This window comes from Nycticebus coucang, chromosome 10 (genome assembly GCF_027406575.1).
Source record: "Nycticebus coucang isolate mNycCou1 chromosome 10, mNycCou1.pri, whole genome shotgun sequence".
Taxonomy (NCBI): Eukaryota; Metazoa; Chordata; class Mammalia; order Primates; family Lorisidae; genus Nycticebus; species Nycticebus coucang.
Window position 1 is genome coordinate 9,392,305 of NC_069789.1, and position 25,312 is coordinate 9,417,616.

Here is a 25,312-nt window from a genome sequence, read left to right on the forward strand (position 1 = left end):
CAGGCCTGGACGCCCCCCACCCCCTGCACAGCCCAGGGAACAGCGCGGGTTCCGCTGCGTCCGCAGCCTACCTGAATTGGACCGTTTCTTCGGGGCTTTGAGGCTCCTGCACCGCCAGCCCACCGAGCTGCTGTTCTCGCTCATGGAGTCCTGGGCTGAGGATGCGCTGCCCGTGGCCTCGCTGTCCCGCATCATGCTCTCATAGCCGCTGCTGCCGCCGCTGTGATAGAACAGCGCCGTCTTGCCCATGGCCGGCGGGAGCTCCCCGCTCAGCACGCTGCTGTTGTCGCTGCCATGGCCGCTGCTGCAGCGGTGCGGCCTCCGCGGCGGCGTGATCTTGCTGTAGGGCGAGGGCAGCAGGTGCGCGGCCGCCGGCCTGTCCTCCGCCGGGGCCCCGCCGCGCTCCTCCGCGTCCGGCCTGGCGCGTAGCGGCGAGGCCCGGGCGCCCGCGCTGCCCTGCAGCAGCTCCGAGATGCGTCCGTTGACGGCCCGCAGCGGCAGTTTGGAGGCCAGGCCCGAGCCCCGGCTCCGGCTGAGGGACTGCGTGGACCAGGACATGTGCTTCGCGCCAGGGGGCAGGCCGGGGCTCTGGCCCACGGATTGGGGCAGGGACTTGGTGGAGAAGCTGAGGGTTTTGGTGGTGGAAGTGGACAGACTGCGCACCTTGGGGCTGGCCAGGAGGAGCTTGCTCACGGCGGAGATCTTGGACTGGGTGGCCTTGGGCGACGCCCCAGCCGACTGGCAGGGCGTGGGGCCAGGGGGCGAGGCGCCGGCGCTGCGGCCCGGGCTCCTTCCCGCGCGGGGCACGGTGCCGTCCTTGGCGTGCAGCCGGGCGCTCACGGAGGACAGGCTCTCGGCCCTCTCCAGAGACAGGCATTCGTAGTGGCTGACCGGCGTCCTGCCCAGGGAGTTGGTCCTGCTGGCCAGCTGCTCCAGCTTGGCGCTGAAGAGCTTGCTGCTGCTGCCGCCGGCGTCCTTCACCTTGCTGCTGGGCTCCTCAGGGAAGCCGGCCAGGAAGGGCGCTGGCTGGTTCAAGGGGCTGCTGGTGCCGCTGCTGCTGGCACTGTGCTGGGGGCTGGCCCGGTTCTTCTGGTCCAAGCTGGATTTTCGGACAGGGGGTAGAGGAGGAGTTCCTTTGGGCCGAGCCAGGACACAATGCTTGGGGGAAGCCACCTTCCTATCCAAGGTGGCCTTGGGGGGCTGGGCACCCGGGGCTGTGCTGACCCCGGTGGTGTCCACCATGCAGTGATGGAAGAGGCCGTCCAGCTCCTCCTGCCTGCTGACCTTCTGGGAAGCCCTGGGGAGGCTGCTCGACTTCACACTTCTGTTGGGATACACAGGGCTCTGGGCAGCCAAAGCGGGCAGGGCCATCTCACACCCATCCACAAACCTCCTGAAGTTGTCGGTCACCAGCGAGGCTAACGCATCCCCACTGCCGCTGCTGAGCTTGTCCCCAGGGCTGGGCTTTCTGTCCTGTTCCTGCTCCACTCTGGCCTCGGCCTTTGTGGGGCCTGCCACCATCTCATACCTGATCCCCTCGTGGCTGGGATGAACATTCTCTATTTTTACCTCCTCTTCTCGTTTTAGCCAGGGGTCCTCAAATTTCATCTCTTTCTTTGCACCAGATTCTTTACTTTCCTGGGACTGGGCTGCTCTGGGGGTGGCGCCGGCTGCTTCAGGCTCTTGGATGTGCCGGGGGCTCACGGCAATGCAGGGGTACACTGTGATGTTGGTCTTCATGGGGATGTAGCCTTCGCAGCTGCTCAGATTTGCCGTGTTGGAGATCGTGACCATAGTCTTGCCCAGTGTGGATATTTTGCAGCCTTTGATGGGGGTTGCTTTGTTGAAAGAGTCTTCCCCCATCTCAGACAGTATGAGCAAGTCGTCGGGGCCTGCCTTGGGCCTCTCTCTGCACACCACGGCCGTGTTCCGGACACTGCCGGCAAACTCCGCAGCTGGAGCTTCTGCCATTGCTTCCCCATGTCCAAAACACGTCTGGGCCATGAGACTGTGGCAGGACTGCTCCCCCTCACTGCCCGCGCTCATCTCGCTCAGCCAGGAGCTGATGGAGGAACGCCTGCTCCCTGCCTCCCGGGCCTGCTCCTCCAGGCCCAGTTTTGGGAAGGGCAAGAACTGCGTGATGCTGACCTCAGAGACGGGGGCCGCGCTGGGGTAGCGCTCCAGGTCCTCACTGATGCTGCTGATGATGCTGACCGGCCGGGAGCCGGAGGCCACCGCTTGCACGGAGCAGTCACTGTTGAAGCTGATGATGCTGGTGGGGCGGCCGCTGTCCAGGACCCCGCTGATGGTCAGTTCCTCCACCAGCGTGAACACCAGCTCATCCTCGCCATTCAGCTCCAGAGGCTGCTGCACCGTCACCATCGTGGTGCTCAGAATCTCCTTCTTCGAATCTGGAGGGGACTCTGCCTGACACTCATCATCAACAGGGATTTCTGGGAACCCTTCACTCCCAGCAGACATGGATTTCTTCAAAATCTGGGGGCTCATTCCAACCGGTGGGGTACGGACCTCAGGCTGCAGTAAGGACTCAGTAGACACTGTGCCAGAGTCCTTGCTCAGGGGGGCAGGAGATGGCAGGACCCCCTTCTGGGTGTAGACTTTGCACCTCTGTGAAGGAGAGCTGGGTGGTTTGTACTCTGAGGTCTTGGACAGGCTGGCGATGCCCAGCCGTGGGGAGCCCATGGGCCTGGGCTTGCCCTCCACGAAGCCGCAGGAGCTCAGACTCTCCCGGCTGCTCTGGAGGCTGGGGCTTTGCACAAGCTGGGTGGCTCCGTGCTGGCTGCTGCTGCCTGGGATGCTCCTGGGCGAGGCAGGGCTGGGGCTGTGGGTGGGCACCATGGCGGCTGGGACAGGCGAGTGACTCCTCTGCAGCTTGGAGGCTGGAGAGTCTGTGCTTTCTCTGTCAGTCAGAGCATCTTCAAACCCATTCTCTTCCTTATCAGACTCAGAGAGGGGGCTTGCCCCAGCTGCTTGGCTTAACAGGGGGCATTTGCTCACGGTCTCGGCCCCAAACTGGACAGGCAACTCTTGGAAAGGAAACTCGCTGGGCTCCTCGCTGCCATCAATGCAGTCCAGCCTCTCCTGCAGTTCAGCGAATGTGTTGCACTTCAAGCAGTCCCTTTCCGATTTGCTGGCCGCAGCCTCTCCTGCCTCCATGGGCTGGCTGTCGCCCCTGGTCTTCTGCAGGGCTGGCACAATAGGGACGGAGTCTGGGGGACCCTCGTTGTCGGTGAGCTCCTTGTCAGAGAGGGCTGTGCCATTAGGCCCAATGTAGATGACAGTGTCGCAGGACTGCTCGCTGCTGGAGGAGTAGTCAGGATCGCTGGACAGGTGGGTGATTGGGAAGTCAGGGTCCACCGTGGCCCTGGGGTGGAAGGGTCTCAGCTGGGTGGGCCTGCGCATTCGGCCTTCTTCACAAGAGCTCTCTCCCCCAGAGGAGCTGGACGTGTACTGTGAGGGAGAGAACCGTTACTACAGCGGCTCTTCCACGGCAGCCCCCCCGCAGAGCCTGACCCTGGGTGGTGAGTAGAGGAGGCCCCTCACTTGATTCAGGCTACTGAAGACCACCCTGGTTGGTCTCCCTGTGTATCGGCCATGAATCAGGGTGTGCTGGTGCACCCCACGTTCCACACTGTGGCTGTATATGTGAAGGATAATCCCAGTCACCATGCTGGGGAAACGGGCTGCTCCTGAGAGGGGGTGACCAGCTTAGGCCCCACCTGACCTTCTAAGGACTCAGGGTCTGCCACTTTGACACCCTGTACTGTGGAGGATCAGTTGCAAAGACCTATTTTATGTATATATAAAAGAAAGGTACAAAAAAGGAGAAAGAGTAAGAAGCCCACACATCATTAGCTGCCTCTGGATCTGAGTGACCATGACCATGATGGTTTGCTCAGACACCCTAGTCACGCTACTGATGTCCTGGCTTTGCCTCTATCTGGGAAAATAAGCCTAGTGATTTCTAGCAGAAAACACCAGATTAACATGGCACCTCAGCAGCCCGAGTACGACTCTTGGAAGCGCAGAGGGGAAAGGAGTTCATAATCCTCTGTGGGGCCAACCCCTCGAAGGACACAGTCTTCATCTACCTAGGACAAGGCAGGCAAGTCAAAACCTGTGACTAGTTCCCACCCCTCCAAAAAATTCTCATCTCAAAGCAGCAATCCATTTGTACTATCTAGAGTAGAAAAGGTGCTCCCCATCCAGGGCCCAGGCTGGATGAGCTCCCCGCTATGGGGAGGGAACCTGACTTTGAGCCTGAAGGGGTGGCCCCGCCCTGAGGTGGCTGCTGAGCCAGGTGTCGGCAGCCCTGGGTACACGTCTCCTCGTGCCAGGGCATCCGCTGTGTCCACTTGGCTCACTCAGACTCCGTTTCAGGGGAGGGATCCAAAACCTTCTTTATGCACTGCTCCCCCTGCTAACTCCCTACCTTCGTCTTCTTTTTCTTCATTCTCAAGACTCTCGAGGCAATCTGGATGGTGGAGAGGGTCTCTGCGTAGCTCCCGGCCGTGGCTGAGATGTGAGCGATCATGGTGGTGCGACAGTTCATGTTCCCCAGGGATTCCCGCAGCAGCATGGCAAGCTTGCTCTCTCTGCCAAACAAAGTGAATTAAGCCTGCATTAGTGGACCATGTGTCCCTTTGGCTGTCAGGGTGGGACTTCAGGTCTGTCTGTGCCTGTTTTGTTGTAGGTTGTGATCCCCCCCCCCTTTTTAATAGCATACTAATTAGCATCAATTTCTAGCATGAGGCTATTTGTAGTTGGCAAGCACTGGGCAAGTGCTTCTAACTCCAAGGATGGAATTTGCACAAAGCAGCTCGCTTAGTGCTCCTGTCCCTCTGATGGGGTGTGCCTATGCGTCTGTGAACACGCAAATGGTATCACACATAACAAGGCCTGGGAGTAGAAACATGGGGAAAGGATCAAGAGAAAATGGCTTTGTGACTGGGGCGGGCCACATGCTAACTCACACACAGCCCTTTCCAGGAATTTCTGTACAGAGGCAATCCCTGCAATGAAAAGTAGTCCTCCCAGCCATGCACACGTACTGGAGATCTGTGTGGTTGTAGTTCATGCAGTTTCTTTGCCAAGGAGTTGCAAATACCTTATTGCTCTTGTCCCTTAACTCTTAACATTTGCACCTAGTAGCAGTGAAGAAAGGTGTCCTTGTTCCTCATAAGTGGAGAAGTGGAGAAGCAGAGACAGTGACCCAGGCACTCACTCAGTTAGCAATGGAGAAGCAGAGCTTTCTATATAAAGGTCTCGTCTGGGGACTTTGGAGGTGCCTTGTGAGGCCACTGCCCAAGTGGCAAGAGTGAGGCCCACAGGTTTAAGATGGCATTTCTAGGTCTTTAGCAAATGATCTGAAGGAATGGCTCAGGTTTTTCCATTCCTATACTTATCCCGCCTTGCTTTTAAAAGGCCTCTGCTTACTTCAACAGCCCGCAGCCTCTCCACTGCTGCCAAATGTCATTTCATCCCTGGATCCTGAAGGCAGAGCTAGCGTCTGGTCCCCATGCCCTGTGTTCCTATGTCTGTTTTGTGTTTGTAAGGCCAGATATGAGCGCTTGTCCTCGCATCCATGTCCTGTCAGCCTGTGAGTCTGCTGTCCCCTGCAAAGCTCCCTGGAGAGACCGTCTAGTTCAGCAGACTCAGGAAGGTGAGGACCACTGCACATGTGACCTGCATCCGGCTTCAGGGAGGAAAGACTGTGGTGTACTAGTGAACGTTTTTCCTTCCCATCTGGGACCAATTAAGGTGTCAGTTCAGGGATGCTGGGCTCACTCTGGCTCAGTTCCAGAGCAATTCAAGAAAATACTGGGGCTTCTCTTCAAGCAAAATAATCACTGGTGAGTGGTGAGGTAAGGGGGAATGGAAGACCAGCAGGGCTGGCGGTAAACATTTAACTCCCCTCACAACATAGCCAGCAGGAACATCATGGACACAGGCACCCAACAGGGAACTCGAGTCCCATTCCTGCAGAGACATTGCACCTGGGCGAGGCCCGAGTCTCCTCTTCAATATGGGAGGGGATAATGGACTCTGCTGGGTCAAGGTGACATCAGGTACAGTTAGATATCGTTATCCATGGTAGTGATATTCTAGGAAATATCTGTGACCACTGAACCATTGTTCTTAGAGGAAAATATACAGCTTGGATCACTAAGAACCTCTGGTCACACCAGTTTTATCAATTGGTCAATACCTAACCTTGTTAATTAGATACTCTATGCAATCTATTTCTTACAAATAAGGAATTATATGTGGTATTTCCTTATAGTAAAATACTAGTTGAAAAAATTTCTTTTTTTTTTTTTTTTTTTAGAGACAGTGTCTTTCTTTGTCGCCCCGGGTAGAGTGCTGTGGCGTCACAGCTCACAGCAACCTCCAACTCCTGGGCTTAGGTGATTCTCTTGCTTCGGCCTCCCAAGTATCTGGGACTATAGGCGCCCGCCACAACGCCCGGCTGTTTTTTTTGTTGCAGTTTGGCTGGGGCCAGGTTTGAACCCACCACCCTTGGTATATGGGGCTGGCACCCTACCCACTGAGCCACAGGCACCGTCCATGATCATAAATTTCTTTAGTGTTCAGTCTCACAACAGTGCTATCTATTATACTTAAAAGCTGCTTAGTACCCTGAACCCCATAAGTGCATCAATGTACAAAGTTATAATTTAATACAAAATAAAAAATAAAAAACTGCTTATCTCATGAACCCATGAATTCAAGGACTTTTTTTATCTCTACCATAGCTGTTACCTGAGCACTTGCTGGAGCGCCTAAGATACAAATCAACAACTTCCCCTTCTTTTTTCTGGGTGTGCCCCATTATTGATTCATTAACACTCACCTCACAGCCAACAGCCTGTAACTCACGCCTACAGTGAGCTTATCTAATGCGTATTTTCTCTGCAAAGCACATCACAGCCTTCCTGCACTTGGGGCCCTAGCAGCACTGTACTTGGGGGCGACTGTAATCAGCAAACTCACTATCAAAAAGAACAAAAAGATACGAAAAACATAGCACCAAAGAGACCGTGGAAAGGACGCTTGTGTACTAAAAGGCGAGGGCAGAGTGTCACCTGCTCCACCTCAGCTAGGAGCACGTGCATCAAGTGCCTTAAAGTTTTCACCACTCGGCGCGCGTCTGCAGGTGACTGTGAAGCCTCCATGTTGAATCTGCAAATACCAAATCCGTAAACTCTGAAGTTCCTCACGATGAGTCTTATTAGTCCACTGTGCCCGGCCAAATGCACCCTGCCTCCCCACTACCCCGCTTCTCCATGTGACCCTGTGTAAGTTCTCAGGAAAACTATCAAGGACAGAATAAAAGGATATAACATTGTGACATAAAACTGTTTGCCATGCGGATTTCCACACGAGCCCCCGCTTAGGACTCAATCCTATGGACAAATGTTGGTTGCTGATTTTGTTTCACAGTTCACATTGTTGAAAGAAGCCGGGGCACGTGTGTTGCTTAGCAACCAGCATGTTCCCTCTCCTTGTGGAGGGAGAGCCAGTCAAGCCACCAGTGTACCTTCGTCGCACGGGGACTGTAAACCATGTCCTTAGGGGAGTGGTGCATCAAAAGCTTTGGCTTTTTCAGCCTCATCATGATCACTTCACTTAGAACAAAGACAATTAAGTTAGGGAGGGCAGGGGAAGGAGGGGCAGGATGCTAATGGCTACAGACTGTGGGTTGGACTCAGTACCTCTGGGAGGGAAATAAAGTTCAAAATCATTTCCAGGGCCGTGGGCAGCACAAACTCAGCCCAACCATTGAAAGCGAGAGAAAGAAAGGAGAGGAGTACAGAGTTGCTGGCCACCCTCGCCCCAGTGCCAGGCTGGAGGGAGTGAGAGGGAGGCTCAGAGGTCAGGTGGGAGGCCCTGGCTGTGGAGGACAGGCCAGGCAGGTGCGGGAAGGGGCCAGGGACACAGCAGAGATAACAGGAAACTGGGGAGGGACCATACCACTCTTTCAAGTCTCCGTGTTTATATAAACATATTCCACCTCCTGGCTACCCTAATCTCATACATTTTTTAAAATGAGTTTTGGAAAAATGTCTTAGGGTGGGCTTGGTGGCTCACTCGTGTAATCCCAGGGCTTTGGGAGGCCAAAACAGGAGGATCATTTGAGCGCAGGAGTTTGAGACCAGCCTGTGCAACATAATGAGACCCCATCTCTACACTCACACACAAATATAAAAAGTAACTGGGTGTGGCGTCCTGTATCTATAACAAGTTACCATGGAGACTGATGGGGGAGGATCACCTGAGCCCCGTGGAGCTATGACTGTGCCACTGCACTCCAGCTTGGGCGACAGAGTGAGATCCTCTTTCTAAAAAGAAAAAAGTGGTTTTTTGTTTTGTTTTGTTTTTGTTTTGGAGACAAAGTCTCTGTCACCCATGCTACAGTGCCACAACCTCAGTATAGCTCACAGCAACCTCAAATTCCTGGGCTCAGTCAATTTTCCTGCCTCTGTCTCCCAAGTAGCTGGCACTACAGGTGTGTGTCACCATGCCTGGATAGTTTTTCTATTTTTAGTAGAGACGGGTCTTACTCTTGCTCAGGCTAGTCTTGAACTCCTGAGCTCAAGGAATCCACCCACCTAAGCCTCCTAGAATGCTGGGATTACAGGTATGAGCCACCACACCTGGCTGTGTTACTTTTTAAAAGAAATCAATCTTATTAGCTATTAATGAAAAGGCAGATAAAGAATGGGATAATGAACACATTTTAATTATTTTAATAATTTTTAAAGAACATGAAAGAGCATGTAGCATTCTACACACAGAACAAGAGCCAACAAATTAAGGCCCGACAAGCCAAATCTGGCCCACTGCCTGCTTTTGTAAATAAAGTTTTATCGAAACACAGCCCCACCTATTTGTCGACATATTGTCTGAGCCTGATTTTGTGCTACAACAGGAGTTAGTGGTTGTACCAGAGCCTATATAACCCACAAAGCTAAAGAGAATTACTGTGGCCATTTACAGAAGAAATTTGTTGATTCTCCCTGCCCAGCCCCAGCTCTAGAATTATGATGTGACAGCATCATCTCAGATGCAGAATCATTAACCAGAGAATAAAGGAGCATCTTAATTTCCTTACTAGTCAGTAACGTACTTCTAATTTGCCCATAGTCTGTGTTGTTCCTCTTTTAGTTCTGAGGTTTCACAGAGGAACAGCTGTAGTCAAGTCCACGAAAGAGGCAAAGAACAACTGCTCAGCTTTAGAAATCGCTTGCGTACCAGGCCACAGCCTCGGTGACTGCCCAAATCACTCCTGTTTCACACAGAAGCAGAGTCTGGCCTTCCAAAGGGACTGTGGGACTGCTCACATTCATTCCATTGACTAACCCATTAATGAGTGTGCAGCTGCTCATTCTAGAAGCAGTTATTAAGCAGTGGCTCAGGTAAGAGATGGGACTATTCAAGGAGCCTGTTATCCAGTGGGAGAAGCAGATGTGCAAACACTAGAGATGATGTCACCTGAGCTAATGACAGAAGGGCAGATCTAAAACAGCATGTGATAAGGAAGGACCCCTTGATGCCAGCCCAGCACTGCAACTCTCTGACTGCCAGGGAACCTCCAGATGCCTACAATCCCAGCATGACTCTGTCTTATTGGCTGGGAATTCCTTGCTTTAGGAAGGCCCAACCCCCACGGGCAGTGTGGATTCCGCGTGTTATTAGCCCTCCCAGGGAGGTGGTTCAGGGCTGCCAGCAAATGTGACTGTGTAACTCCACAAGAGCCAACAAACTAGGGCCTGATAGGCCAAATCTGGCCCACTGCCTGCTTTTGTAAATAAAGTTTTATCGAAACACAGCCCCACCTATTTGTCGACATATTGTCTGAGCCTGATTTTGTGCTACAACAGTTGTGTCAGATATACTTTCTCTCTGGAAAGGGTACAAAGAACCCCAGAGGCAGAAAGTGGGGAAGGTGTCCTTCCGAAGGAGATAAGGGGTGAGTTCTGGACCACCCAGACAGGAGAGCTCACGGCAGCACAGGACAGCCCTTCCATCAAGGCCTGGTCCTTGTGAAAAGAGAACTGTGAACTTACGTCCACTCATAGCAGATGTGAGTCTGTTTCATCAAACATGCCTCTTCCCATGAGGTTGCAGAATAAAGTTAGAAGAAGCTAGGCCTCTCCTTCTATGTCAGTTCTTAATAAATGAAGGAAGAAAGGTGACTATTTAATCCAGAAAAATTAATTAAGCTCCGGAATAATTTGCAGGAGACAGATTCCTGTGGGCAGCAGGAATAGAAGACATTAATCACACATGACCTGCCACACACAGGTATGTACAAGGCTCTTTCTTTGAAGAGAGATAGTTTTGGCTGTTGTTTTAATTTTTTTATATGCCATTCATATTTAAGAACGGAAATGATAGACTTTATAGAAATTGCAGAATTATGCAATTCTTCTACAAAATTATAGAATTGTAGAATTCTTCTATGTTATGGATAATCAGGTCAAGTTAAAGACTACTATTTAAATACCAAGAAAACATTAGTATCACTCTCTTTTTTTTTTTTTTTTTTTTTTTTTTTGGCGGTTTTTGGCCGGGGCTGGGTTTGAACCTGCCACCTCCGGGATACAGGGCCGGTGCCCTACTCCTTTGAGCCACAGACACCGCCCGGTATCACTCTCTTCTTAAGGCAAGAATCCTGGAACTACATTGCATTCCAGTAACTACCCTGTGTTTACCTCACCTGTAAGCCACCAGAACACATTGTAGAGGCCCCAGACAGAGCACTGGACATGTGGGATGAGCGCTGCGAGGTATCCAGCCAGCTCCAAGACTTCTGATCTCCTAACTTTAGCCCCCAACATCCAGGCCTCTTCATCCCCCCACTGACCACCAGGAGGCGGCAGTGGAGGGGAGAGCAGAGGCGAGGTAGAATCATGGCCTTGAAGTAGACTTGGCTGCTCCCATGGTGCTGTATGGGCCTGTGAACCTCCTTTCCCACTGTCTCCTGAGGGCCACCAGTGACCCTCTGAGGCCACCCCATGGCCCAAAACTCCCAGCTGAGGTCGGCTGCAACTCTACAGTTCTCTAACCCTCATGAGAAAGATTTTTATCAAGGACAGATATTGTTACCAGCCCAACAGAAGACAATTCTGCCCCATGTGTCTCCTGGGTCCCAAGCAAGTATCTTTATTTCTGACAAGGCTGAATTGTGACAGACTGAAACACATACATCTATGGGGATAAAAAGTCACATCCCTTGAGATTATCTATTTGTTAGGAAGAATCATGTTCACGATTCTTCACGGACAGCCATACATGTGAGGGAAGACCTTATGCCCCTTTCTTCGGGGAAGCCATCTGCTCTGCAGAAGCAGCCTTGTCTCAGCAACGTTCCCTTCAAGGATGCCAACATTCTAGGGCCATGAACTGTCTGGTTTCTGGTACCAGAGAAACACCAGAATCCTGGCAGAAGCCAAGCTACCCTAGCTGCATCGTCACAAGCAGAGGTGCACGAAGGTAACGTGCCTGCTGTCCCCTGTCAGGTTTTCCATTTGTGCTGTTCATACACAGGCGGGGCTTTTCTGGGGAATGCTGGGAAGACGACTATAACTAGACAGAGAAGCACAGACCTCAGGGATTCCAGAGAGGGTGACTCTGGCTTATATGATAAACTATTAGGAAAAAAATGGCTCCCTGAGTCCATGATGTGTGTTAGCGATGCCTCTGCAAATACTGTCATTCAGCAATGCAGGAGCACTCAGAAGACCACCCTTCAGAGCCACGCACCCAGATGAAGGACCAAACTTTGTGGTCCAGTCAACATGCCTTCTGTGATGAGTTCAAGTCTTGCTTATCCTAAGACCATGCATTGGCAGAACTCTTAAAACTCTAACCTAAACTCTTAAAAATCTACTCTCTCACAGAGCTCTTTTGTTAAATACTTCAGAACCCTGAGGCACAAGCAGCACCATCTGGGATACCTGTGAATCCCAGGATAATACGCCAGAGAGGGGTGTTCTTCCCCATCCCATTTTTGGTTCTGTAGGGCTGGCGCCACGATGGCTGTAGCATGTTCGCAGTGCCCAGTGAGAGGCAGAAGAGAAGTGACGGTGCCTGACGGGGACCTGCTATTCTTGGTGGAGCAGCTGGTGCTCCCACAGAACCAAGCATGTGACCAGCATTTGAGAGAGTTCTTGGAAAGAGCAGAAAACACCTGTGTGGAGAGAGTTTACACAAACTGGAGGTTTTCTATTGCAAGAATGAATGGAAGCCAATGAGATCTGAGTTATAACTCGGGACAATTCACCGCAGTACATACAGGAGGATACAGTGTAGATCAAACTTGGGCCACACGAAGCCCTTTGATCCTAGATGTGAGTGCTCCCTTTATGTCTACAAGATAAAATCCATAATAATTCAGTCTACCTCTTGAGACCAGCTATGAATAGTGAAGAATTTCAACAAAATCTTCTATGATGTAACTTGAATTTATAAATAACAGAAGGTTTTAAGCCAAAATCCCAACCAATCTGCTTTGATCTCATTTAAAAAGACTCACTTGCAGTAACGACAGTTGATATAAAACATAGGTTCATATACACAAATCAAATGTGTTCTATGAACACTTTTTTAAAATTGTTCACTTATTTAACAATCTGTTCCTTCTTATCTAGGGCAAGGAATAACATCATTGTAGTTGTGACCATGCACAACCAGTAGAATGTGAATTACTCTAGATCTGCAGTCTCCAACCCCCCAGACTGTGGAACCGTACCAGTCCGTGGTGTGGTAGGAACTGGGCACGCAACAGAAGTGAGTGGCAGGCCAACGTGAAGCTTCATATGTATTTACAGCCACTCCCATCAGTTGCATCACTGCCTGAGCTCCTCCTCCTGCCACATCAGTGGCAGCATTAGGTTCTCATAGGAGTGCAAACCCTACTGTAAATCACACACGAGGGATCAAGGTCACCTGCTCCTTATGAGAATCTAATGCTCCCCACACTGGCCTGGGGAACAACTGTCTTTCATGAAACTGGTCCCTGGTGCCAAAAAGGTTAGAGACTGCTGTTCTAGATACTCTAAGTTCTGCTCAGGAAATGTACATTCATTCCAAGGCCATGGCACCCAAGTATGAGATCAGGAATGTTAAAGGTAACTCACAGAATAAGCACTATGATATAAATAGTAATTTATAGAATTTACAATTCTGAGTCAAGATTGAAAACTATTTCTAGAACTACTGAGTATTAGACTTGAAAGAATTCTTGGGGTCATTGCAATTCTTAATAAAAGGGCCACAGTAACAGGTGTTCTGTGTTCTGCTTTAGTATTTTTAACTTGGGAGAACTTACAGTCTCCCAGGGTGGCTTGTGGAATGTTTTTGAATATCCTCAATTATTAGAAAGATCTTTTTTTACTGAACTTAAACCTTTTTTAATGACTTCTAACCCATGGGCACTAGCTCTCTGGGATTACAGTGGGTAAGAATAACCCACTGTAATCACACTGGCCTTCATATCTTGAGACATTTATCATGTCCTCCTTAAGGGTTCTGTTGCTTAGGAACATTCCATGTTCATACTATTGTTCTTCAGATATGTAGTTGGTCATCCAAGCTCACACTAACCACCCCCCACTCAGAATTTAGCACTTCCTTCCTGCTTAGACTTGAGTAGTAAAGAATTTGGCTTTGCCCAAAGAGAGATCCAGACTTTTCCATGAACTTCTGGGAGGTACACCATGTCATATCCATTAGGAGTGCCTGTGTTTAGGGTGGGTTGGCCACATCAGATCATAGGAGGGGTGAGTCACATTTGATAGTGTTAGAGTGGGGGCTGGCCACATAATAAATGTCTACCATGTGATTAGGGCAAGGGCTTTGGGCCACATGGTATAAGTCAACCTACAGACTGAGCTCAATCACATGGTACATGAATCAACAATCTTGCCCATGTAATGAAGCTACAACAACAACTCTGGACACCTACGCTCAGTGAGCTTCCCAAGTTGGTAAAACTCCATACATATTGTCACACATGAATGCTGGGAGGGTGATGTGTCCTAAAGGCAAGGGAAGCTACACATTTGGAACCTTCCCAGACTTCCCTTATGGCTCTTCCTTTGGTTGATTTTAATCTGTATCCTTTCCATATAACAAAGTGTAGTCAGGAGTACATTTTCAGGGAGTTCTGTCAATCCTTCTAATCGATAAAAACCCTTCAAACTTGCAGTTGGTGTCAGAAGTTGAGAGTGGCCTTGTGTGAACTCCTCCTTCTCACTTTGGAGCTGGACCCTAATCCCTTGTAGTTGGTGTCAGAAGTCTTAGAAAGACCTGGGGCAGTCTGGAGACTGAGCTCTCAAACTTTGAAGTTTGGCCAAAACTGGGCAGCTCTTCTCAATAAGATAAAACCAACTGTGATGGTGAGAGCTGTGTTTTTATTTTGACCTTTCTTTATAGTAACACAGCTGATACTTAAGACTTAGTTCTAGGACAGAAAAGACAAGACCTTACATTTATTTTTATCCAATTTATCATAGGAATGTCATCACTTTGATGAAAAAAACAAATCAAATCAAAAAACAAACTCAAAACCCCTCAAATAATAACTTAGAAGGCAAATTAACAGACCTTATAGACAAACAGAAAATAGGTCCACAGATGTCCCTTGAATCAACAGACTGCCAAAAATTGCATATGCTAATTTAGTTTAAGAGGACATAAACGGGTGCTGATTCCTAACAAGACCCTGTGCACTGAATGAACATATAGACTGTTGTGTAATAGATGCTCACTCACTTAATCCACCTATAGGACCGGATTAGGAATAATAATACTATTTTTTATCATTATCACTATTACAATTTAGAATGTAAATATTGCTCTGACATGTTTCCCATTGTCTGAGGTCTTGCTTCCCTTTAAATTGTATTTGACCCAAGCCATTATCATTAATTATCAATGCCCTGCAATAGACATTTCTATAGCCCTGTCACTTTTTATAGAACTTTTGCAATGGTTTATGACAGCTTTACTGGGGGAGAGTTAAGGAAACATCTCAATTATGTGGCATTATGAACCTTACACGTCTTTTGAGTAAAGATGAGCTCACTGTACTATTTAGAAACTTTGCTCTCCTTCAACTTGAAGTCAGGTTTAAGAGCATGTGTTAATCCCAATGTCAGATCTCTGTACAGTCCAAAAGGGAGTTGGGTGCTGAGGGGTCACAGAGATGGAGTCGAGAGTCATGTTGTCATGGAAACCCAGAGCCTCTTCCTCTATTCTTGCTTAGCCCCATTCTCCTCCATGGATTTCAAAAGAATTCGCAAGAAGAAAGAAAACAAAGAGCCCAAATGGAGTTTCTGATATAATGACATCTTATTCTAGCCCAGGGCCTGGCCACTATACAATCTCCCAACCTCCTGTGTCTCCTTAGTGAGAAACTTACATTTTAAAAACATTCCTATGCTTTTCCAAGAGTTTTAATGTGTTTCAAGGTAAGAAACATACAGGAAATTTACATTTGATGTGGTGTGTTGATGGCCCCTCTTTCTGTAGCTCCCTTCACGGTTGACATTAGAACTGTGTAGAATCTGGGCTTTGAAAATCTACAAGCATGTTTAGAGCTCTTTCCCCCCAAAAATGTGTTTACAAAAAAAATGGCAGGGTAACACCCAGAAAAATTTCATCTACTTTTTTTTTTAAACAGCTGCTCTCTGAGCAAAATCCTAACATGACAACAGAGCATCCTGAGTCCTAGGTGAGTTACGGGGGTTTATTTTGGGAATTCAGGTGAGTCCCTCTCCTGTCACATTCCTTGGAAAGGCTAAAAAGAGGTTAAACAGGATTAGGCAAAGGGTCTAGGCTTGATGATTATAGTGGATTACAGTTATGACTACTTCAAGTTTCTAGAGTTGGATTTAGCCAACCCCATGCTTTCTATCAAAATAAAATAAACTAGAATATGCAAATATGAGCCCTGGGCAGCCTGGATTTGTATTCCCTTGGCTGTATTGTGATCTTATGCACACAAAGGCAGAGAGGTCTTACCTCTCTCTGCTCAATCAGGCTGCATACCAGAGGGCCCCCCTTGTAGGATATAGGATGACCTTCTGAGGAGGTGACAAAACTGGCTCTTTATTAAGGTTGTACAGTAACATCACTCTGTTGGGAAGGACTCAGACCAGTTTGGAGATGATGAATTATACGATGAAATCTGTTCCTTCCTGTGATCTCATGCTCACATCTCACCCTGTGCAGTGGCCTTTCTGTTCAAGTCAACAACATGAAAACAGGATTCTGATTGTCACGGTCAAGATCCTTTTGAAATTCAACACATATAATATTCTTACTGAATTAGAAACCTATTCCACTGAAATGAATTGAGAATTGGTGGTAGCGCACATAAATTCATAATTATTTTCTATGAAACTGTGCTATTCTTCCAACAGAAGCTGCAATTATCAAAATGTACAATATGTACAGTAAGGTAGTTAGAATATCTAAAGAAAAATGCCATGGTTTTATGATAATACTAGGAAAAAAAATACAATCTTACGAAAAATACCATGAACATGGTATTAGACGCAAATATGATAAAGACTGATTAAAACAAAGGTAAACCAAAAAATAAAATTTAAAAAAAAAGGTAAACCAAGAATTATTATTCCTATTTTTTTAACATTCAGAGGTATAAAATGTTTTGCTTTTTACTTTGATGTATATAGATATTTTCATCCTTTAAAGAAAATATTTCGTGTTTGAAAGGAATTTTTGGTATTTTATAGGTTCATCAATCTAAAATGGATCTGTAAGAAAATATTTTGAAACATTAACTAATATTAGGTATCCCATTCTCAAAAGTGTCCTGGTGGAGACAAGAAATTATATAATCCCCTTACAATTTAAAAGAGGGAGGGATGTGGAACAGAAAAAGAACAATGCTAAAATATGATAGGCTGAGTACTAAAAAGGCCTTCTTGCCAACTATAACAAAATATGGTGGATATTTCTAAAAATCTTACTAAGTGCATTGCTGAACTTCAATGGGGTACCGAATTCTTAGGCCAAAGAAAAGCCAGTGAAGCTGGAGACTCAAGAGAAAAACAGAACATATTTGTACAACAGTGAAGCTATTATTCAGCAATATATTACAGAATAGTAAAGCTTGCTTTCACCCTGAAGACACCTGCAAACGCAACTACTATTTGCTGCAGTTTTTTATGACCTTAAAGGCATGGAGAACAGAAGACACAGCCCGAAGCCTGTGCAGCATGGGGATTTCAGTAGGGAAATCCTCTTGTCCAACCCTTTCCCCTTGTGTTCAAGACATGACTGTCTTGAAGTACAGCGCTGAGTAGAGGGGAAAGAAACTCAGCTTGAATTTCATCCAGGTTTGCAAATCTTCACTCTCAATAACCAGGTGGTTCAAAATATTGTAAGGTGAGAACTTAATTTACACGATCCTCAACTGGCACCTAGTAGAAGTAAATACAGATGCTCTCTAAAGTAAACTTCGTTATCCCAGGTCTCACGAATTCACAAATAAAATACCAGCAAAAATGAGCAACCCCCAGACAAAAATCAACCCGCAGAGAAACGTGGCACTATGAGGAAGAACCCACAGAAACAGATGGCAGAAGGTGGTGCTCAGACAGATGACAAAGGAACAACCAAAAGGCGATTCACACGTCTAAGGAAATGAAGACTTTAAAGGAAATAAACAAAATGATCAGGAATGACCGAATTTCTGCTTCTGTCCATGTTTGAAACCCAGGAACTGAATTTACTTCCCAACTTTAAACAACTAGAAGACCAAATAACATTTAAAGAAATCTTAAAAAATGATTTTGGGTACTGGGTAACAGGCAGCAGTAAGTTGAGCCTTGTAAGTGTCCTAGCTCACTGCCTGGAGTGAGTTCCCCAGCCACAAAACAGAAAAGGGGAGCCCAAACGAAGCTGGGCAGTTTTCTTACTGAGATAGGAGACAGTGCAGAATTTGGGGAGGCCAAGGCAGCCAAAATGTGCAGGACAAAATAGCTGAAAGGATGAAAGGAAAGAGCTACAGAAAGAAAAAGGGAGAGAGAGAGAAAAGGGATTGGGGGAAGGATGGGGGAGAGAGAACCAGAGGAGGAGGAGGTTTGGGGGGAGAGAGGGAGGGACACCACCAAGAGCAATCAGGAGTGCTACAGGATCGCTTCTCAGCCTTTTGGCTAAGATCAAGTGTAGGAGTGCTACGGAGATCTCCAGCTGAGCACTGATCTGCACCCACACGAGAAAAACACCAAGACCACAGAAGGAAAAGGAGGGTCAAGTCCATCCTCATACTCAAGAAGGGCCTGAAGAGTGGGAAGACCTGTTAACATCCAGGGCAGCAGACAGAGTCCTCGGAAAGCTGTTGCTCCAACAGTGGGGTCAAGACCTCGCCTGCTCTGTGCCTGCCCTCGAGAAGCTTAAAAGCCTCAAAGGAACAAACTGATTCCCAATAACTTAACTGTGGAAATTAGTACATATACTTCAAAATAATCCATGGATCGAGAAGTGGTTAAAATGAAAAACAGAAAATACACTTGACATTATTAAAACTTGAGGATATAGGCAAAGCAGTCTTAGAGGGCGATGTGTAGAATTAGGTGCTTGTATTACAGGATAAGAAAGAGAGAAATCCACTAAGCTAAACGGCCATCTTCAAATGAGAGAAAAGTCACAGCAAACACGCCAAAGAAAGCAGAAGGAAGGAAACGGTAAAGAGCAGAAACAAACATGCCATAAAGGAAATAAACAAAATCCTAAGTCATTACGGCAGTGGGGTGTGGGCACAGGGACAGAGGCCCGGAGACGGACCCACACAGATTTGGACGCTCGCTGTGTGACGGGAAAAATCACTCCAGATCAGCAGGGGCTCAGTAAATGGTGCTGACAAGATACCTGCAGAGTAGTGCTGTCCATAATTTACAAAGAATTCCCACGATCGAGAAACAAAAAGATAGTAATTCTATAGAAAAAACAGGCATGCATATCGTATATTGTTGCATAATCATCAGTTATTACTTCCCTTTGCTTTAGAGACAGGGTCTTTCTCTGAGACACAGGCAGAAGGTCACAGCTCACAGCAACCTCAGATTCCTTGGCTCGAGTGATGCTCCTGCTTCAGCCTCTGAGTAGCTGGGACTACAGGTGTACACTACCACGCCCAGCTTATTTTGAAAAACAAAACAAAAACATTTTGTAGCGACAGGGTCTATATATAGCCCACGCTAGTCTTGAACTCCTGGCCTCAAGTCTTTTAGCCTCAGCCTCCTGAGTCACTGGGATTGATATCACTGCCCGAGAAGCACAGCCCACTGGGAAGATCACTTCTGATTAGGTATAGAGTTAAATGAGGCCTAGGGCACTGGGGCTCTCAACAAAGTTACAAGCAGCTGGGGGGCAGTGGCTCACGCCTGTGAATCTTAGCACTTTGGGAGGCCAAGGTGGTTGGGTTGCTCGAGCTCAAGAATTCAAGACCAGCCTGAGCATATTTGAGACCCCATCTCTGATAAAAATAGAAAAACCGCCGGGTGTTGTGGCAGGTGCCTGTAGTCCCAGCTACTCAGGAGGCTGAGGCAAGAGGATCACTTAAGCCCAAGACTTCAAGGTTGCTGTGAGCTATCACACCACAACTCTCTATCTAACATGACAAAGTGAGACTCTGTCTCCAAAAAAAAAAAAAAAATCAACAAATAAAAGAAAAAACAAACAAAAAACCCCCAAAGTTACAAGAGGTGGATGGAAGTGAGAGCAGTTGGCATTGGCATTTTGGGCTGGCACAAAGCTACAGGTAGGTGGGAGGGTGAGAAAGAGGTGCCCAGGCACAGCACTGGGCGGAGAGGTGGCGAGGAGGCACAGGAAGCAAACTTTGCACGCTTGCAATCGTGTCCCTTGTCCGGTGAGTCAAGTGTGACGACTTATCTGCTCCATGTTTCTGCAGGCTCCAAGCTCCAGGCTGCTGTGACAAAGGAAACTTGGAGCAAACCTCCTCAGGCTGATTTCTAGTCCCGGCCCTGTGGGGATTGTCTTCAAGATGAAATGACGTAATATACAAAGAGAACGGAGTGGAGAACTTGGCCCTAGTAACCACCTAAGTTTAAATTTAGCCACAATGGTGATGTTGATAACAATGATGACAGGAAAGTGAGTGAATTCTGGGCATAATGAAAGTTAATAACCTGTAGCCATGCGTATCAAGATGGATCTGAAAAATGAAATATTGATTGAAAAAAGCACGTTCGGGCAGGCCAGAGAATAGAGTACGATTCCATTTACGTACGGTTCAAACATAGGCAAAACTACACGATATGTCTTTTAGGGACACATACTCAAGTGTTAAAACCAAAAGATAAACCAGGAGATGGTAAACACAAAATTCAGCACAGTGGTCACCTCTGGAGCAGGCGGAGGATCATGTGGACTTCCTAAGGCATCAGAATGCTCCATTTCCTAACCTGGGTGATGGGCACACAGGTATTTGTCATTCTACAGACTGGGCTGATAGATTTCTTCATCTCTATATGCAAACACATTTCACCATTATAACATGTGAAAGAAATAAGGAGAAACTCACTAGTGAAGAAAGAAGTCCAAGACAGTCCTGGAATCCAGTATGTTCCTGATGACAATGAATGAATGAATGAATGAAGAGTCTTTGGAAGAAGAATAAATAGCATCTTAGCATGTTCAGTAATATCGCCATAGTTTTTATGATCAGAAAGATGGGTATGGCTGGAATTTAAAAAGATTCATAGGCAATAAGGGGGTTTTAACTCTATCCTATAGTCAACAGGAAGGCATCGCAGGATTTCAAGACTGGGTGACTTCTGCCTGCATCTTAAAGGGGCCATGTGGTAGCTATGTGGAGGGCAAGGGGAAGTAAAATCTTCAATACAAATAGCAACTGGATTTAGCTCCCAGCACAAGATCTCATGCTGAGTGATGGCAAGGTCTTGTGGGGGAAACAAACCTTGGTAAGTGGTTTGAAGGAAAAGACTGATACAATCTTTTAAAGACAGACATATTTAATCCTCAGAAAAATTGACATGTCAAGCCACACAACTAGGAAATGTACACTTATAAATAGGGGACTCTATGGACCCCAAACCTCCCCCAAAGTTTTGTTGATCTCATTGGTAGGGAGTAGAATGATGGTAAGAACAAACATAAATAAATAGCAATTATAGTTGTTGCCCTCGAGGACCAAACATCATAAAGGCTAATATTTCTCACACTAGTAACAAATTTAGTAGAACCATCTCTAGTCCTCTGGTTTTCTTTTATATTATATCAAAATGAAATTGAAATGCAGCTGTTTTGAAAAATTACTAGGTACCATAGATAATTTGGTACAACTTAACTGTTCCTCGAATTTAACTATTTGAAAATCGTTCAATTAGACATGAAGTGAATTATCACCTCATTTGCATGTCAAAAAAAATCTATTAATGCTCAATTGAGCCTGAACCAGTTGTGAAACAGGTGAGAATTTATGGTTGGATACTCTGATTGAAGCTCTATTAATGTTTAAGACAGTTTTTTAATGAATTAAGCCCCAACTCATTTGAACCCTCCATCCCTTCCGATGCCTAATTGCATCTAAATGAAGCCATCCTTCAGTAACCACCAGCCCTGTGGTGCCCAAGGGCATCCTAGGCTCTTCCTGTGCACTGGCCCAGGACTAACTCACAGCCCTCCCCCTTTGGCTGTTTTCTTTCTGGCGGCAACATGACTTGTGATGGGATGATTACTTATCATTAACGGTAAGACTGAGCTGTGGATTCGGAGTCTTGCACTTGACTCAGCAGTTCATCATGATTTGTGTTGGATAATCTCTGCGTTGATACAGGGACTGGAGAAAAGCTGGGCTCAGGCGCTTGGAGGATGGACCGTGAAACACTTCACAACTATGATGAGAGAACTTGGAAAATCACCACCCCTGCCCGAAGACCTTTCGCAGCAATCCTCTGACTCGCTCAACCCTACCTGGCCCCTCTCTCCCTGGGCGCTGCGGAAGCTTTGATGTGCGTACATGTTGGGTGTCACACTTGAGTGCTTCATGTCTGTACTGCTATGCTTTGGAAGGTACCCAAGCATGGAGACCATCTGTCATATCCCCAGCACCTTGCATGCTACAGGGCCCAATAAATATGTTTGAATAAATGAATAAATAGATCAAAGAACTTATATTTCTGGTAGATATTTCTCCAATTATTTTTTGTATATGTTTGGTAGCCTCAATCAGACTTGTAACAAAATCAGTCCCTTACTAGCTAATTCCTGAGCTAGTTCTTTTGAGCCAGAATTACCCTGCTGATTAGAGCAGGGCTGAGTTCTATGAATAAGGGAGTTAAATTTTATGAACCATGTAGGGATTCTAAAGTGAAAGGTGAAATTTCCATCATCAAAGGTAACCTTGAAAGGCTCTTTGGGGCAGTGCCTGTGGCTCAAAGGAGGAGGGCGCCAGCCCCATATACTGGAGGTGGCGGGTTCAAACCTGGCCCTGGCCAAAAACTGCAAAAACAAAAACAAAAGAAAGGCTCCTTGGAAGATAACCCTTTTCTCATTAAGTCCAACACATGCAAATTTTACTTCATTGTTGGAAACAATCACTATCTCTGGCTGAGCACCAGAGGAAGAACTTGGCTTGCGGTTAAAGGTCATCATCTATGAAAACTGTGTCACCTGCATTTGAAGCACGCCTGTCAGAGGGACACAGATAGGGTGAAAGGTGCAGCAGCATCGGCCCCCCACAGCCAGGCTCTTTCTCACGCCCCTGGACTCACTGAGGTTGGAGTCCTCTGTCTCCTTAGATCATCCCTTCTCCTTTGTCTAGAGTTCTTAGAGTTGAATTCTCTTAAATCAAATGTCCGTATCAGCGAGCCACCTTGTATGTTAAGCCCACAAACTCTGGTTGAGTAAATGCATGAGGGTTCTATTTTAATAAGAAGTAACTCTAATACCCTCAGCCAAAAGAGATGCATACTTTTAGAGTCAAAGAATAGATAAAAAGATCTGATGGTGCTAGATTAATCTAGGTTATATAATTCTAAATACATCAAAACAGTGATCTTTTTGCCTTCGAAGCATACTTCACAAACATAGTCTCAATGGGACCTACTATATGTTTCCGATTTTATAGGTGGGAAAAGAAGAATGATGATTCTGATTTCCCTGATGGAGACACGGAAAGCTCCAGAGGCGTCCCAAGTGCACGAGGTCAGCAGCGACAGAGGCACTAGGACCCACCTCTCCCCGCTTCAGCTCAGCGTTGGCTCCACTAGCCTCAGGTCACCATCCATTGCTTTCAGAAGTCACAGCTATGACGACACACATTCCTCTGGGAGCTCAGTCTGAACAAACAGCACGAATTCCAGCTGAGAGGTTGACTGCCTCGCGTGCCAACCGTGAGAACGTCCAAAGCTTCTGTCATCAGCCGGATGTCCGGGGAGCTCCCATGCCCCAACAGCCCCGCCATCATTCTCCCGTCTTGCTAATGTTCTTATACTCAGCAAAGCTGCAAGACCCAGCCGGGGTGATAACTTCCTGCACTGACACAAACCTATCCACTCAGAAAGCCTCTGCTACTGAAGGGACGCTACTGTCCAGGGACGAGAGGGACAGGGACTGTCCTGCCAGGCGGCCTGAGCTGCCCCAGGTAAGGGAGAGAGCTTCATGGGGGTCCCTGCAGCCAAGGAGGGCATCATAGAACCCTGCCCTTTTCCTTTCTGCAGGGTATGAAATGGCTCCATTAACTTTCATGCTCTCCTAAGAGAAGGGCTGGAGACATTTTTTAAATGACTTGGGACATAGGCTGAGATTTGCTGAGATTTTCCGTCAGTGGTGCCCAGAACGTGGGGCTCCGGCATCAGGCCCCACTGAGCAATCTAATGGCCAGCCTCACTTCATGGGCCCCGTGTACAGGTTCTTGGTCAGGACAGTCTTGTCGATTTCAACATTCTTGATTGATATTTCTGATTCAGCTGTGAGGAGTAACTTAGGTCCTGAATGGAAGATTTCTTTCCCTTCTTTATTTCCCCCATTTTACGTTTCTTACCACCCTGAGTCTGGGAGTCAGCCTGGCTTAGCAATCACACAAAAGGTGAGCCTGGGAGGCTGACATGAATATCTGTGCTGGCCACCAGCAGCCCAGCCCTGGGATCTTTGCCTTTACTTCCCATCAGTGACGCCTGTGTCAGCTTTGCAGCTCCATTTGACCCATGGTCATAGCTCACTCGTTATTTCAACACCAACAATATCCCAGATGCTGGACTTGGTGGCGGCGATGTGCTGGGAGGCACTGTTACCCACCATCTGCGTAAACATGGACAGGTCAGTCACCCAGTGCCTCAGTTTCCCCATATGTAATACAACGGTAATCTTAACAGTGCCAATGTCAGAGGCTGTCATTAGAAACAAATACCCACAAGTACTCAGAACAGTTCCTGACACACAGATACAGACCAGCGACCATGAGCTATGACCACTCTGTTCACAGCGCGGAGCTCATCCCTGCACTGTGCTATCTGCAAAGTTGCTGAAAAACCAGCAAGTAAGTATTAGAAAGTATTTTCTCCTTCTCCCCGTGATCCAGCAATTCTATAGATCAGGAACTCCTGTCCTCACGGAAAGACTGAGAAAAAACTTCCCAGCCTGCCTCTGCCCCTTTCATCACTTCTTCCCCTGGAAGGAGGACGAAGGTCTTACTGGTAAGGCCAGTAAATGGGACCCCGGGCATGTGCGGCCTGCTCTGTCTCTCGTGCTCTTCCCGCAGACCACACATTCCTTCCTCCGCTCAGACCAGGCAGGCTGGGTAAGGGACTGCTCTGCTGACCGAACCCTGCCTTTTCCTGAGTCCTGGAGCCTATACCTGTGGACAGGCAGGAGGACACCCCTCCTTCATTTATTTGACAAGTGGTTGAGAATCTGGAAAGGCGAGAGTTTGATTAGTAACCTCAAAAATGGAATATCCAGGAAAATAAACTTGAAGAGCCAAAAGGGAAAGGAAGGTGTCTCCTGATCCCTACCGAGCCCTTGAACTGTTATATCCCATTATCCAACAGCGACCAATGCGGTGGACAAAGAAAAACAGAAGCCATGGCTTTGTGCTAAGAAACGATGATTGAGCCAGAGACCTAATATTCTGCTTCCGAGTCCATGAAGCTTCCAGAGGAGGCAGAAAATGGTCTTCTTGAGAACATAAAGAATCATGTGTCTAGTGAGCCAGTGGGGAAACTTGGACACTTGAACCCAGGGCCTGTGATCCCCAGCTGATTCCCAG

At 47.5% G+C, this 25,312-nt stretch overlaps 1 protein-coding gene across 2 annotated transcripts in view; it reads right to left on the reverse strand.

Annotated features, from left to right (window-relative positions):
• The window catches only part of KIF26B (kinesin family member 26B), a 490,005-nt gene that overhangs the window by 14,980 nt on the left and 449,713 nt on the right, over positions 1-25,312 (reverse strand). For both annotated transcript variants that reach the window (XM_053607520.1, XM_053607521.1), the window contains 2 exons: positions 4,454-4,616; positions 72-3,471 (listed from right to left, as the gene is read on the reverse strand). In XM_053607520.1, coding sequence (XP_053463495.1) covers positions 72-3,471; positions 4,454-4,616 — 3,563 coding nt within the window. The remainder of the gene's footprint in view (positions 1-71; positions 3,472-4,453; positions 4,617-25,312) is intronic.